Source organism: Mastigoproctus giganteus, chromosome 11 (assembly GCF_048544385.1).
Source record: "Mastigoproctus giganteus isolate SK-2022 chromosome 11, ASM4854438v1, whole genome shotgun sequence".
Lineage (NCBI taxonomy): Eukaryota > Metazoa > Arthropoda > Arachnida > Uropygi > Thelyphonidae > Mastigoproctus > Mastigoproctus giganteus.
The window spans coordinates 119,045,333-119,060,130 of NC_143585.1; the positions used below are offsets into that span (position 1 = coordinate 119,045,333).

General features: G+C 36.8%; 1 protein-coding gene across 2 annotated transcripts in view; it reads right to left on the reverse strand.

Moving 5' to 3' along the window:
• Window positions 1-1,393: 1,393 nt before the first annotated feature.
• Window positions 1,394-14,798, reverse strand: part of LOC150078385 (cancer-related nucleoside-triphosphatase homolog) — an 86,528-nt gene continuing 73,123 nt past the window's right edge. For both annotated transcript variants that reach the window (XM_090384878.1, XM_090384877.1), the window contains exons 5-6: window positions 2,621-2,824; window positions 1,394-1,479 (exon numbers count right to left, since the gene is read on the reverse strand). In XM_090384878.1, coding sequence (XP_090241004.1) covers window positions 2,645-2,824 — 180 coding nt within the window. In that variant the 3' untranslated portion in view covers window positions 1,394-1,479; window positions 2,621-2,644. The remainder of the gene's footprint in view (window positions 1,480-2,620; window positions 2,825-14,798) is intronic.

Sequence of the window (14,798 nt, forward strand, 5' to 3'; positions counted from 1 at the left end):
GGGGTGATAATAGTGAGATTTCGCCTTAACCCTGTGAAGTTCTTTACAGAAAATTTCATTTTGACAGTTATCATGGTGCTGACTAAGAGAATAAAAGTGACAACAGTACTAGTAAATCTACCAAGAAAAGGAAAGCGATTGATTTGGATTAGAAAATTAAACTAATAAGAATGTATGAAAATGGTGAAAGATTAACAAGTAACGCGCTGAATTCAGAGTTGTCAATAATAATATAGTAGCAATTTGTTATTAGTCATTCCCGAGTTACGTAAAACTCAACGAAGTAAGAAGTTACGTCTTAGCTTACGTATGTTGAGGACTTCTGTATTTTTGTATTAACCTGGAAATAATCCGGGATTTGTTTTTTTTACCACCTATCCCAGATATATATATATATATATATATATATATATATATTATTTTTATTTTTTTTTGAAAAAAAAAAGACTAAAAAACTACATTATGATGGTGACACAGAGAAGGGGATAAAAATGAGACAGAGAAGAGGTAAAAAAACAAGTCAAAAAGATAAATTCTTTATCGTAAACTCAGAGGGTTGGTAATTATGTATACAGGAATTTTGGCAGCAGGGATGAAAAAGATGATCATTCCATTGTATAAAGCAAATATACAAGTTTGGAAACATTATTTTAGGGAGGATGAACATTTATTGGAAGGGTGCAGAAAACAACAACGAGATCAGTTATCTACACAAAAGGATATTCTTACCACGAACCACTGTTCTGTAAACTGCAAAGCCTCAAAACTAGGTAACTTCATAGTAACCTAAATTAAGTGTTTTTAGCTTTTAAAAATGGTTGAGTAAACTAAATACTGATAGTATCTGTCCTCTTTCTCAGACAGCATACACATGTACATAAGGAGACAAATTTAAACTTAAAAATGATGGATGCAAAATAGATGTGTAGAAATTTGTCTTTGTAAAGCAGCAACTGATTGCTGAAATGTATTTCAACCTAGCATGGTGGAAGTGGATAGTTAGAATAAATTCAAAGGATAGGACAAATTATTAGAAGTAATGGGCACATGAAGTGTGTGCAATTTTTTTCTTCATAATTTCAGCAATACTATTACAAATGTTTAAAGACAATGCTGTACTGGTAATTACAATTTCACAATGGGTGAATAACCACACATTTCCATGGCTTCCTTTTTTTTTTTTTTTTTTTAGATATTTAAAAGTAAATGCATTGTACATAGATAATAAAAGATCAGTTTCAGCTGTACCGGTGATTTTGCAACTGAAGACATAATCCACATACACGATGTTTCAATTACACAATGATTTTTAAAACCGTATATAAACATTCTGCTCAGGAAACATTATTTAGCTTCATTTTGAAATTTAAATTAAAAAAAGAAATACACATACTTTTTTTTTTTCCAACTTTAATGTTTAGCCATTACCAGCAAATGGGAGATCTGATCAACAAGACTATCTCTATTTTCTCTGCTCACCTGTAAAAAAAAAAAAAACCGTGCATTTTTATCATTAAATTTTCATCATTATTATTATAATTAGCCATATGGTGCAAGGAAGCCTGAGGCTTTTGCTGCACCAGCCAAAAAAAAAAAAAAAAATTCTGAGTTACCCCTGAGTGAGAGAGGGGGGGCGGTCAGAAATAGAAGGGAATCACCAAGAAAGAGAAGAATGATGATATCCAGCTCAGGATCCTGGATATCAAGCCCATACTCACTAGATGTGAGCCCCTGGGGATCATAACTAGCTTACTTTTCTTATAGACTACATATTATATGAATTTCTTCAAATAAAATGACTACTAAATGAAAGATATCCTCTAGGTCTGGTCTTACAAGAAGGCCATCATTTTGAATGCTTGTTTGCAAACTGCTACATTAATAGCAAGGCCTGTTCAAACCAATAAGCAATATTATATACAACAGTTTTTGTAACTGATTATTTGTAAAAAAACATAGTATCTGATAATTTTTAAATAATTAATTTAAGTATTTAATGTTAAGTTAGAGCTATAGTGCTACAGCAGGAGACCTTGATACGCAGGACAATGCCAAAAATGCCATAGTGAACGGGGATGGGGGGAATTGTGGTCTAGTTTTACAATAATAATCTATGCCAACATTATTCAAGAAATCATTCTGAGCAGTTTCCATATCTTATTAAACTGAGGAAAGCCAATTATGTCTGTGAGCAGTTTTGCCTACAGCCCTTAACAAGAGCTGTAGGTAAAAACAAGGACCTTTGCAGATAATTCTGCTATAAAAATTAATAATTGCCCACAGCTGTAAAAAGCCACTATACCATCAAAAAGCACATGTGAGTATGCACAGAGAGAGAGAAACGAGCAAGAATCAGAAACAAAAGCATATAGTTAAACAAAACAGAGTGAAAACATTCTGAAGATTGGGGGGGGGGGAGGGTACACCTTAAAGGAGAAAAACAGGGTACTGCTGGGATTTGGGAATAAAAGTCAGATGAATATATTTTTTCGTCTGGCATTTTATAGGGCACCATAATACAGGGTGATTCTAAATTATCTAAATTTCCATTTTCAAACCGAAAACAACAAAATAAAACTGCTTATGGAATATGAAAGTGTAACTCAAAAAGTTTTATTACCTATAGAATCAATACTGCAGAATTCTAAACAACTTCAACATGTGCACCTTTCGTGGCATATAAGATATCCAAGCGATATTCAATTTCCCTCCAAGCGTTCTCCAGCATTTGCGGTGTAACTGTTCCAATTGCAGCAACAATTCTGAGCTTCAGTTCATCGAGGGAGTTCACAGGGGTCTTGTACATAATGTCCTTCACGTATCCCTACAGGAAGAAATAAAGCAGCATAAGATCGGGTGAGCACAGAATCGGTCCACCAACCCAGTGGCCAGGAAAATGCATGTCAAGAAATTCTCAGACAATAAGAGCCTAATGTGGCGGTGCACCATCCTGCTGGAACATCACCTTTGGCTGATAATTTTGCAACTGGGGTAACAGATACAGCTGTAGCATGTCCAGATAGGTCCCTGCTGTCACTTTTTTTGGCAAAGAAAAGGGCCCCAAAACTTCCAAACATGACAAAGCACACCAGACATTGACCTCTGAACTATCTCTTTTGAATTTTCGAATGGCGTGAGGGTTTTCTGATCCCCATATTCTGCAGTTATGATGATTCAACCTCCCTGATAAGTAAAACGTTGCTTCATCACTAAATCTCCATCAATATTTCCCAGATATCAAGACGGAGAGTACAGTGTTGCCAAATAAAAAAACTTTTTGAGTTACACTTTCATATTCTATAAGGAGTTTTATGTTGTTGTTTCCGGTTTGAAAATTATAGGCCACGAAAACCCTGACAATAATTTAGAATCACCCTGTATTATTTTATAAAACAATCTACAAACAGTACTATAATTTTAATTTTGCTCCAAGTAAAATTATTTAAAATGATCCAAATATCTAGGATCGCAAACATCCCAATATAATTATCACATACCACAAGAAATTAATAAGACAGTATAAACCAGAGCTTTGGTGCTCAAAATGTGGATTTCAATATTTGTAAAAGAATAAGAGAAATTTACCTCAATATGATACGTAGGATACTTCCGCATGATCCTCTCCATAACATTACGCAAAATGATTACCGCAAATAATAAATTGAAAAAACAAGTAAAAAAAAATCAGTTAAACACAATTTTCCTTCTTGAAGCTTACAATGCTTTTCAACTATGTCGTGATCACAGGAATGAAAATTACGGAGTATGTGTGATCGTGGATCTTAAAAAGAGATTATTTGTCTTCATGCATGTGCATAAAAGACCACGAATTGGAGATTAGATATGGATGGCAAACGTTAATAGAATTCTCATGTAATGAAGTTGGACAAGTATTTCAGCCTCGTTTAATGAAAAAGTATGTTTTTCGTTAATGGCATGAAAGGCTAATTCTGACACTGCCGAACGAGAAGCACGAACTGAGAACATGTGCTGTTTAACTAGAAAATTTAGGGGAAACCGTGTCAATCGTTGATAAGAAAAGTTGCAATCACCGCAAGAAATGTATACCTGGTCATTTATTTGTGTTATGAAAGAGGAAAGGACTGAGCGATTGTTCAGTATAGCATGTAATTTCCATATTGGTCTGGCCAATCTTAAATTCAGTAGCTTTAAAGAATATGTTAAGCTGTTTGTGTCACTGCTCAACGTATGGGACAGAAATAAAGTATTTTTTGATGTTACTATTGTTGGTTTGTGTAGTTTTTTGTATCCTATCCTTAGCTTGTACCCTAATTCAGTTTATTGTAGCAAGGGGGTAAACTGTTAGCATTAGCATAGGCATTTGATGCAAGAAAGCAAGCTTATGCAGCATCAGCCAAAAAAAAAAAAAAAAAACCCACTTCCACTTCACCCCTCTGTTCGTTCAAAATACCTGTCCAGCTGAGCCTTAAACTTATTTAGGCTATCAACCTCCACCACAAGGGATGGCAGTCTGTTCCACCAACCAACCACCCGCTGGCTAAAGGCAAATTTCCGCACGTCTATCCTACATCTGTCCTTCCTCAATTTGAATTTATGCCCTCTCAGGTGATTTTTCTGAGCTAGAGGAAGAATCCCATCAGCATTGAGCATGCTTAAACCATTCAAGGCTTTATACACCTCTATCAGATCACCTCGCTGGTGCCTAGTCTCCAGACACTGTAATTTGCAAAACTTAAGCCTTTCCTCGTAAGAGCACCCCTTTGTTCCATTCACTAATCTTGTTGCCCTTCTCTGTACTCGTTACAGCAGCTCTACATCCTTCTTGAAATGAGGCCTCCAGACCTGTATACAGTACTCTAGGTGTGGCCTGACCATTGCCTTATACAATGGAATAATCACCTCCTTATCCCTGCTGGAAAAATTCCTGTATATCATTGACAATACTCCATGAGCTACTCTTGCAGCCCGTCTGCACTGCTCAGAGAACTTCATATCTGCCTGCACAATCACCCCCAAGTCCCTTTCATTCTCTACCACTGTCAGTGTAGTACCACAGAGTTGATACGTTGCCCTGGGGTTGCTGTTTCCCATGTGTAGTACTTTACATTTGTCAATGTTAAACTTCATTTGCCACCTCTCAGCCCATCTGCTCAACCTTTCCAGATCCTGTTGCAGCAGTGTAGTGTCAGTAGTGTCCTTGACAACCCTGCCAACCTTTGTATCATCTGCAAACTTGGACATTAAGCTTGATATACCATCATCAATATCATTTATAAATACAGAAAACAATAATGGACCCAACACTGAGCCCTGAGGGACTCCACTAATAACATTAGTCCACGATGAGCAGTGTCCATTGATTACCACTCTCTGTCTTCTCCCACTCAACCACCCCTTTATCCATAGCAGCAATTTGCCTCCAATGTCACACTGCTCCAATTTGTGTAGCAGTCTTCCATGTGCAACAGTATCAAAAGCCTTTCTAAGATCCAAGTATATAATATCAAAGTTATTCCCTGCATCCAGTTCTTTTGTGACTGCATCATAGTATCCAATCAAGTTGGTCAGGCAAGACTTCCCCTTAACAAAACCATGCTGTGTCTGAGCTATAACTGAAGTCTTGTCTAAATGATCCTGCAGTGCTTCTTTAACCAGTGCCTCCATTAATTTTCCTGGAACAGAAGTTAAGCTCACAGGTCTATAGTTACTTGTGTCAGCCTTTGATCCTCCTTTGTGAATTGGGGTCACATTTGCACATTTCCAGTCTATGGGTACCTCCCCTGAGTCCAAGGAAGCTCTCATAAATATGGCTAAGGGTTTGCTTACTTCCTTTGCTGCCTCCTTTAATATAACTGGATAGATCCCATCCACCCCGGGTGCCTTTCTTGTGTTTATCTTCAACAGTTTCTCCTCCACTTTACTCCCAGTTATTTCAAGATTCTGTAGCTTACTGCTAGAGTTGAATACGCCTCTGGCATTCCCCTTGCTGAATAACTCCTCATGTGTGAATGTCGATGCAAAATATTCATTTAGTTTGTTAGCTACCTGAGCAGGATCATCAACAGTTGACCCATCAATATCAAGTATACCAATCTGATTCATCCCCTTCCTTCTAGAGTTTACATAAGTAAAGAACTCTTTGCTGTTTTTCTTTGCATCCCTTGCCAAGGATTTCTCGTAATCTGCTTTCGCCTTCCTAACCTCCTTTGTAACTTGGTTGCATATCAACTTGTATCTATCATAGGCTTCTGTGTCATGTGTTAATTTGTAAGTATCCCATGCATTTTTCTTCTCTGCCATATGCCTCATTAGTTCATCTGACATCCATTTTGGCCTAAACCTTGAACAATATTTCTTAGTTGGTATGTAAAGCCTAGTAGCTTCCAAGATATGTTCTTTGAATGCTTCCCATTTTGAATTTGCTGTTGGTAACATCATCAGTTGGTCCCACTGTATAGAATTTAAATACTGTCTCAGTCCATAGTAGTCGCCTTTACGGAAGCAATAACCCTTCCCTTTACCCCTAATGGTAGTTACCTCTTTCAGTAAATCCCACTTCAGCACACTGTGATCACTGCCACCTAGTGGTTCATTTATCTGCAGATTCTTAATGCATGAAGAATCCCTGCTGATAATCAAATCAAGAGTATTACTCCCTCTAGTTGCCTCCTGAACATGCTGATGTAGAAAACAATCATCCAATAAATCCACAAAAGCCCTGCTAGTGTGTGAGTAACCAGCCCCCAAATTCCAGTCAATATCTGGGAAATTAAAATCTCCCATTATAAGACTCTCTGATTTACTGGCCCACTCTATTTCCCTGTACAGTTCCTTATTATACTCATCAGAGTCATTAGGCCTATAGCACACTCCTACTCTCAATTTTGATTTCCCTATGCTTATGTCACACCAGACTGACTCGACACTGCCCTGTCCATCGATGTCGACTGGCTTCACTTCCTTGGACTTTATGTGTTTCTTAACTAATAGCATAACCCCTCCCCCCTTCCTATCCTGTCTATCCTTTCTGTAGACGTTGTACTCCCCAAATTGCAGTTCTGCATCCCTTATATCTGTGTGACACCACATCTCTGATATCCCAACAATATCTGCCTTTGATGTTTTGAGCAATACCTCAAATTCATCAAATTTATTTACTAAACTCCTAGCATTGGTGTACACGCACGTATACCTGCACCTGTTTCTATTCTTAGCTACCCTAACACAACCCATGTGTTTATTTGTACCGCAATGGCTCCCAGCAGTCTCTGAAATACCATGAATCTTGTTTTTCAGGCTTCTGCTCATTCTAATAGAAGCAGTGCAAGAATCTCTTTCACCTCTGCCAGTGGCTACTGTCAATCTATTGGTCTTTGTCTCCCCCCAAGCTAGCAGTTTTCGGACCCACCTAACACTGCCTCGATAGCATCAGCAAATATTCTTGCACCCTTTCTATTTAAGTGTATCCCATCCCTGTAGAAGCAATCTCTCCTGTTAACAAGTACAGTCCAGGCTGAAAAAAATTCTACCCCTTGAGCCTTGCACAATCTTTCCAGGGCCGAATTGATCGACAAGGCTCTCATCATATACTCCCTCCTATCGTGTCTGGGCAGAATTGCAGACACTTTCAAATTCAACCCTAATTCTCGGCTTTTGTTCAACAGTGACCTGTACTTGTTAAGTAATTCTGCCGGTCTCCTACTCTTAATATTATTAGTGCCAACGTGTACAACTATATCACCTTTTGTGCCCTTAAAAGATGATATTCGCTCTACAACGTCATCAACCTTTGCCCCTGGCAGACATACCCTGGTCCTGTTCCACCTATCTTTTTTACAAAGCATGTTCCCCGTTTCCCTGACAATAGAGTCGCCAACAACTACTAGTTCCTTCGGGACCAGCGCATTCTGCCTTGGGGGTTGTCTCTGTGTCACGCAATGCCCAAGTGCAAGCTCTGGCGTTGATGTGGGCAGCTGAGAGCTTGATGGGCCCCTCAATTTAGTTTCTTCGAGGGCATCCACCCTGTCCTTCAAGCTCTCATATAGGCCCACAAGAACGCCGAGTTGTTGCCTGATATCGATACACTCCTTGCATCGCGCACACACAAAGACATCCCCCTTGGCAGTATCATGTCCCGTACCCGATTGCTCTGCAAACATCAAGCAAACAGTGCATTTTATAAGGCTGTGAGTCAGAGGACAACTGCCCCCCTCAGTTCTGCTCTGAGCCACAGCGCTTCCATTAGCTTGAGCCTTTTGCTTTGCTGCTCTGGTCTGAGTCATGATTCTATTAATTTATTAATTAATTATGTTATGTTATTAATTATGTTAAATATAATTAATTATATTACGTTTGTAATCTAAGTCGTTATATGTATTTATTTAAACGTACAATTTAACTGCTAACGAAGTTCAACTAACGCTATCTAGTGCGGCATACAACTATCGTATCACAATGGCGGGAAAATTACGAACGCTAGCGGAGTTGAAACACGTGGAAACCTTTACCGATACTTTTATGCAATTACAAGGCCGAGTAAAGAATAAATACACCAAGTTAATTAGAAAATCACAAAATAATGTTATACTACTAAATTTAAATCAAAAGTTTTAGAAAAACAATAATTTCAAATCAATAAATAAGAAAAATCCACTTAGCGGCTTGGAACACGACCGTCTCTAGTAGCCTCGTCAGCAGACTCCAGCAGACATGTTTTAAGACTCTGCTGGTTAATATCTGTATTTCTGAGTCTAAAGCAGATTCAGTCGTTGAATGTTTATAGGCATTGAGAAATTGATTAAAGATAATAGAACCTTTGTAAGTTGATGGGTGATAGCTGTTATAATGCAGAAGAATACCGGTGTTTGTTGGTTTACGATAGATGTTAAATTGAATTTTATTCGAGGCCTGAGTAAGTGTAAAACTTAGAAAATTTAATGACTTTCCAATGTAAAATCGTCAAATGTATACAATCGAGTGTGTACATTCGACACAGTTTCTATCCCTTATCACTTACTATAGGTATTTAGATGATGTTCTTGTTATTACTGATAGTAGCACTATCCAAGATATTTTACATTTGTTTAATAATATTCATCCTAGACTCAGTTTTACATTGGAAAGGGAAAATACGAATACTAAGTCATTAAATTTTATAAATCTTACACTTACTTGGGGCTCGAATAAAATTCAATTTTACATTTATTGTAAACCATCAAACACCGGTTGCTTCTACATTATAACAGCTATCACCCTTTCACCTTCAAAAGGTCTATTATCTTTAATCAATTTCTCAATGCCTATAAATAATGAACGATGGAATCTGCTTTATATTGAGAAATACAGATATTAACCAATAGATTCTTAAACAGGGGTTACTCCTTTGCTACAATAATTAGGGTACAAGCTAAGGATAGGATACAAAAAAACCACACCAACCAACAACAGTAACATCAAAAAATACTTTATTTCTGTCCCATATGTTGAACAGTGGCACAAACAGCTTAACATATTCTTTAAAGATACCAAATTAAGATTGTGGCCGGATCAATACAGAAATTACATGCTATACTGAACAATCGCTCAGTCCTTTCCCTTTTTGCAACACAAATAAGTTGACCTGGTATACAACATTTCTTGTGGTGAATGCAACTCGCCTTATCAAGGAGTGACACAGTTTCTGCTGAATTTTCGGGTTAAACAGCACACATCCTCAGTTTGTTCTTCTCGTTCAGTATCATCAGAATTAGCCTTTCGTGGTGTTAACAAAAAACACACTTTTTTATTCAACGAGGCCGAAATACTTAGTGTCCAGCATAATTATACAAGACTATTAATTGCCGAAACCATTGAAATTAAATTACATGAGAATTCTATTAACATTCGCCATCCACATCTAATCTCTGATTTGTGGCTTTTACCCGCATGCACAAAGACAAATAATCTCTATTTAAGATTTGTACTCACACATACTTCTTAATTTTCATTCCTGTGATCACAACATGGCCGAAAAGTGTTGTCACCTTCAGGAAGGAAAATCGTTTTTCAAAATTTATGTTAAAAACTTTTTAAAATTAATTTTTAATTGTGTTCCTTTGATTTTTTAATTGTTTTCAATTTATTTTTTACTGTAATCATTTTGCATTAATGTTATATTTGTTTTAATATCTGGAGAGCATCATACAGAAGTGTTCTAGGTATATATCATATTGAGATAAATTTCTCTTTTTCTTCTACAACTACATAAGAAAATAGTATAGAATGCCAAAAATAATCAAAATACATTTTACATTAAAATATAAATCACACAATCCTATTCTAACTTTATTAAAACTTTAGCAATATTTATTTCCAGTATGCTTATTTCTGACACTCAAGACCTTTTTGTTAATATTAGTCATATTTAGTTTAGAAGGTTTTCTTTGTTTGTTTCTTTCTTTCTTGCGCCTACTTGGAAATACAATACGATTTACGTGTGCGTTAGAAAATAATTAGCACCTTAGGGCTCTAAAACTGCTAAATCCTAACATTAGAGGCAAGTTACTACTACTACTACTACAGATAAAGAGATGGTTAATTGGTAGATGATAGATTTGTAAAAATTAGTGATGAGTGGAGTACCATAAGAATCAGCATTGGGTCCCTTACTGTTTTAATATTTATTACAGTAGAAGCCTTCTTATTCAATGCCATAGAGGGCTGTTAGTTGGTTAATGTGGAGAATCATAAAAAAGTTCATTTTCATTATTATATTTCATTATAATTATAATTTATTATTTTTTTTTATTTTGAATTATATTTTCACTTAAAATGTATACATATACTTGTACATTCATTTACATAAAATTAGTCATTTTCTTCTATTTATATGATGAAATGTTATTTTTGTAGTGTAGCCCTCTGTTTTTTTTTATAAATATCATATTGTTGACTGTTGAAACAGGCTGTTGTACAATATAAAATAAAGCTGCATCTAGGTTATTTTTGGCTGCCACATAAGAAATTTTTGGCATTTGATTTGATCTACTCTTTTCTTCTTCATACTGTACTTAGATCCATCAGTCCCTGTCAAGGCAGTATAATTTCTACATCATCCATAACTTCATTTTCCAACAAATTGTCACGGTAAATCCATTGTTATGTGTTTCCTTGACATAAATCTATGTAACGAGAACAATTCATTTTACCTGAAATGTGTTAAACCGTGTTCTTGATTATCCCATGGTTCAGCACTTTCATTACCGTGTCAGCTATGGGCCAAAGTTTTCTCTGAGACCTGGTGTTGAACTTGGAATTTTGCTCCACACTGGGGATTAAATTGTAAATGTCTGTAATGTTGTAAACTTGTAATGACTCTATTTTAAGACTCATATTCATGTCTTCTATTTATTCCAAAACTGAACTCAAAAACTTTCTCCTATATTTGAATTTTGCCACCATTGTGTTGTATAGACAAATTCAAATTCTGCCACTTGTTACAATATTGCCATAGGTAATACTTGGAGATTTTTCTATGTAGTTTTGTAACAGTGTAAGCAGAAGAGGCCTATAAATTATAAATTAATTTGTTGACTTGAATTTGAACCCCCTTTGTGAATTGGCAATACATTTGTATATCTTCAGTCATTGTATAAGTTCAGTACATTTGTATATCTTCAGTTTCCCCCCCCCCCGGACTCTAAGGATGCTGTCATAATTATGGCTAAGGGTTTGCTTACTTCCCTTACCTCTCTAAAAGGTTCTTCCCCCATTTATTAAAGAGCTACAAAGTGTGTTAATTTTGTAGCAAATATTCACAAAACCTTCCATCTGGATAATTGACTTTAGAGTACCTACTTTGAATTCCTTGTTTGTCCTTTTGTGGATGGACAGAGATACAACATCCAAAATATCTGCAGAAATATCTTCCTGCTAAATACATTCTTGTTACACTTGTCATAATGCACTACTTTCAAATAAATGACATCTCTAAAAGGTTATTCCCCCATTTATTAAAGAGCTACAAGTGTAAAGTGTGTTAATTGTCTGACAGCACTAGGGGTTTCCCCATCTCTGCATTATAATTACACAATTTTATCACATAGTACGTAACACAATGAGCATAGTTTGTATTGTCTAAATGAGCATAGTTTGTATTGCGGTTAAATAATCGGGATTAGCACAGCATTATTCTTTTCAATCTCTTAGTTTGGCGTATTGTTTTTAAATTAAAATCACGCCTCAGAGGGCTCAAAGTAGCAGGAATGCTTTGGTTTGGGGATGAACATCAAAGGCAGTTCCCGACAAATCAGGATTATGTAATGTGTGTTACTTGTGCTCTTTTTGCAAATATATAACACAGCCATAGGGGATGCCTTGATCCAAGCCCGAGGCAGGAATCGAACCCGCGACCTTTGGGTTGCCGGGCAGGTACTTTACCCACTCGGCTAGCCCGGTCGGCTATAGAACTAATGACTATGATGAGTACAATGAATAACTCTACAGACATACAGAGTGGACCAGAAAATCAAAATGCCTTATAATGGGGAACTTTAACCTTCCAGATATTGACTGAAACTTGAGGGTTGGTCACATATACAGTAGCAATTAGCAAAGGCACATGATGCAAGAAAGCAAGCTTATATAGTATCAGCCAAAAAAAAAAAAAATATTTCACCCATCCACTCACTTCAAATGTTTGTCAAGTTCTGCCTTGAATCTATTTAAGCTATCAACTTCTACAATGACAGATGTAAGTTTGTTCCAACAATCAACCACCTGCTGGCTAAAGGCAAACTTCCTCACACTATCCTACAACCGTCTTTCCTCAATTTGAATTCATGTCCTCTCAGGTGATTATTCTGAGCAAGAGGAAGAATCCCATCTGCATTGAGCATGCTCAAACCATTCAGGGCCTAATATACCTCAATCAGATCACCTCACAGGTGTCTAGTCTCCAGACACTGTAATTTGCAAAACTTAAGCCTTTCTTCGTAAGAGCAACCCTTTGTTCCATTCACTAATCTTGTTGCCCTTCTCTGTATTCGTTCCAACAGCTCTACATCCTTCTTAAAATGAGGCCTCCAGACCCGTATACAGTACTCCCGTATAAAGTGTGGCCTGACCATTGCCTTATACAAATTTGTACAAGGGGATAATCACCTCCTTATCCCTGCTAGAAAAATTCCTGTATATCATTGACAAGACACCATGAGCTACTCTTGCAGACCGTCTGCACTGCTCAGTAAACTTCATATCTGCCTGCACAATTAACAGGATGTCGTTCATACATAAGGGATGCAGAATATGAATATGGAGAGTACAATGTGAACAGAAGGATACAGGAGTGGGAAGGGTAGTTGCACTCTTAGTTAAGAAGAGTATGAGATCTAAGGCAGTGTAACCAGTTGATACAAGATGGCCATCATGATGCTGAGTCAGTATGGCATGATGTACGCACCACATAAACATTAATGATAGTAGGAGTGTATTACAAGTCTAATAGGCGCCTCTGTAGCCAGGTGGGCAGGAGCAGCAGTGCATAGCACATGCTTCTTGATTAGACCGGGATTCGAGCCTGTGACCACCAGATACGGAGGATGCGGAAAGGTCAGGGAATGACCACCGCATATCCCCAGAGCAATATGGCCTTAGTCGCTAATGTTCCTAAAAACCAAATAACAAACAAGTCTAATAACTGTGATGACTAAAATGAACAGTTATAAAAACAAACAGAGTGGGCCAGTAAATGTCTTATAATGGGGAATTTTAATTCCTGATAGTTAGTGGAACTAAATAGTGGTCACACACACTATAGCAAAACTTCTGTGAATTTTTTTGGCTGACTGTCTTCAGATAAAAGGCCCACAAGGTGGCAGTGATCGTATCGATGTGGGATTTACTTAAAGATATAACTACTGTCAAGGATGAAGGGAATGGCTTCTGCTTTTACAAAGGTGACTACAGCAGAGTCAGATAGTTTTTAAATTCCATTCAGTGGGGCTATTGATGATATTACCAACAAGAAATTCAAAGTGGGAAGCAAGCAGGAAAGCAATCATAGAAGCTACTAGATTTTTTTTATACCGACTAAGAGTTTCAGGCTTAGCGACTTAAATGGATATCAGATCAACTGATGATACTCGTGACAAAGAAAAACACATAGGACGTATATACAGTTGTGCCCCTGTATCCGCTGATTCAGTTACCCGCAGTTAACCATGGAAAAAAAATGAAAATAAAAAAACCCCTTAACATGTACTACTCGCGTATCTAATACAATGCTTCCCTTTATTTTTTACAATGTCGCATATGGTTTGGTCACCAACGTTATAATGGTTCTTTTAGAGATTTACCGGATGTACCGTTTTCAAAATTTTGAATAATTTCAAGTTTTTGTTTATTTGAAAGCACAACTCTTGCGTTTGCCCATCATTTTTGCAATTTCTAAACAAACAAACAAAAAAAAATAGTTACTATAATTCCGACATCCCTGACATAAATAACAAAACTTGTCCTTTTTGCTGTGTGAGGGAACACAACAATCGACACGACGCACCAAATCAAACCAAACATTTGGTCTCTTTTTTTTTTTTTTAGTGGTAGGTGTGAAGACAGCGGGGTTGCAAGATAATAGGTACACTAATCTCCCAGTGACAACTTATAACGCTGGTCTTGTCGTTTATTTATGACTTGCAAAATATGCGTTATACCTATTCTAGTTATTACTTGAATTTTATGATTTCTGGTTGAATTTTTTTTCTCTTTAATTTGGAGTCTTGAAGTGTCCCGGTTAATCCAATCCCAGTAAATCGAGAGTCTGCTCTGTACTTTATTAT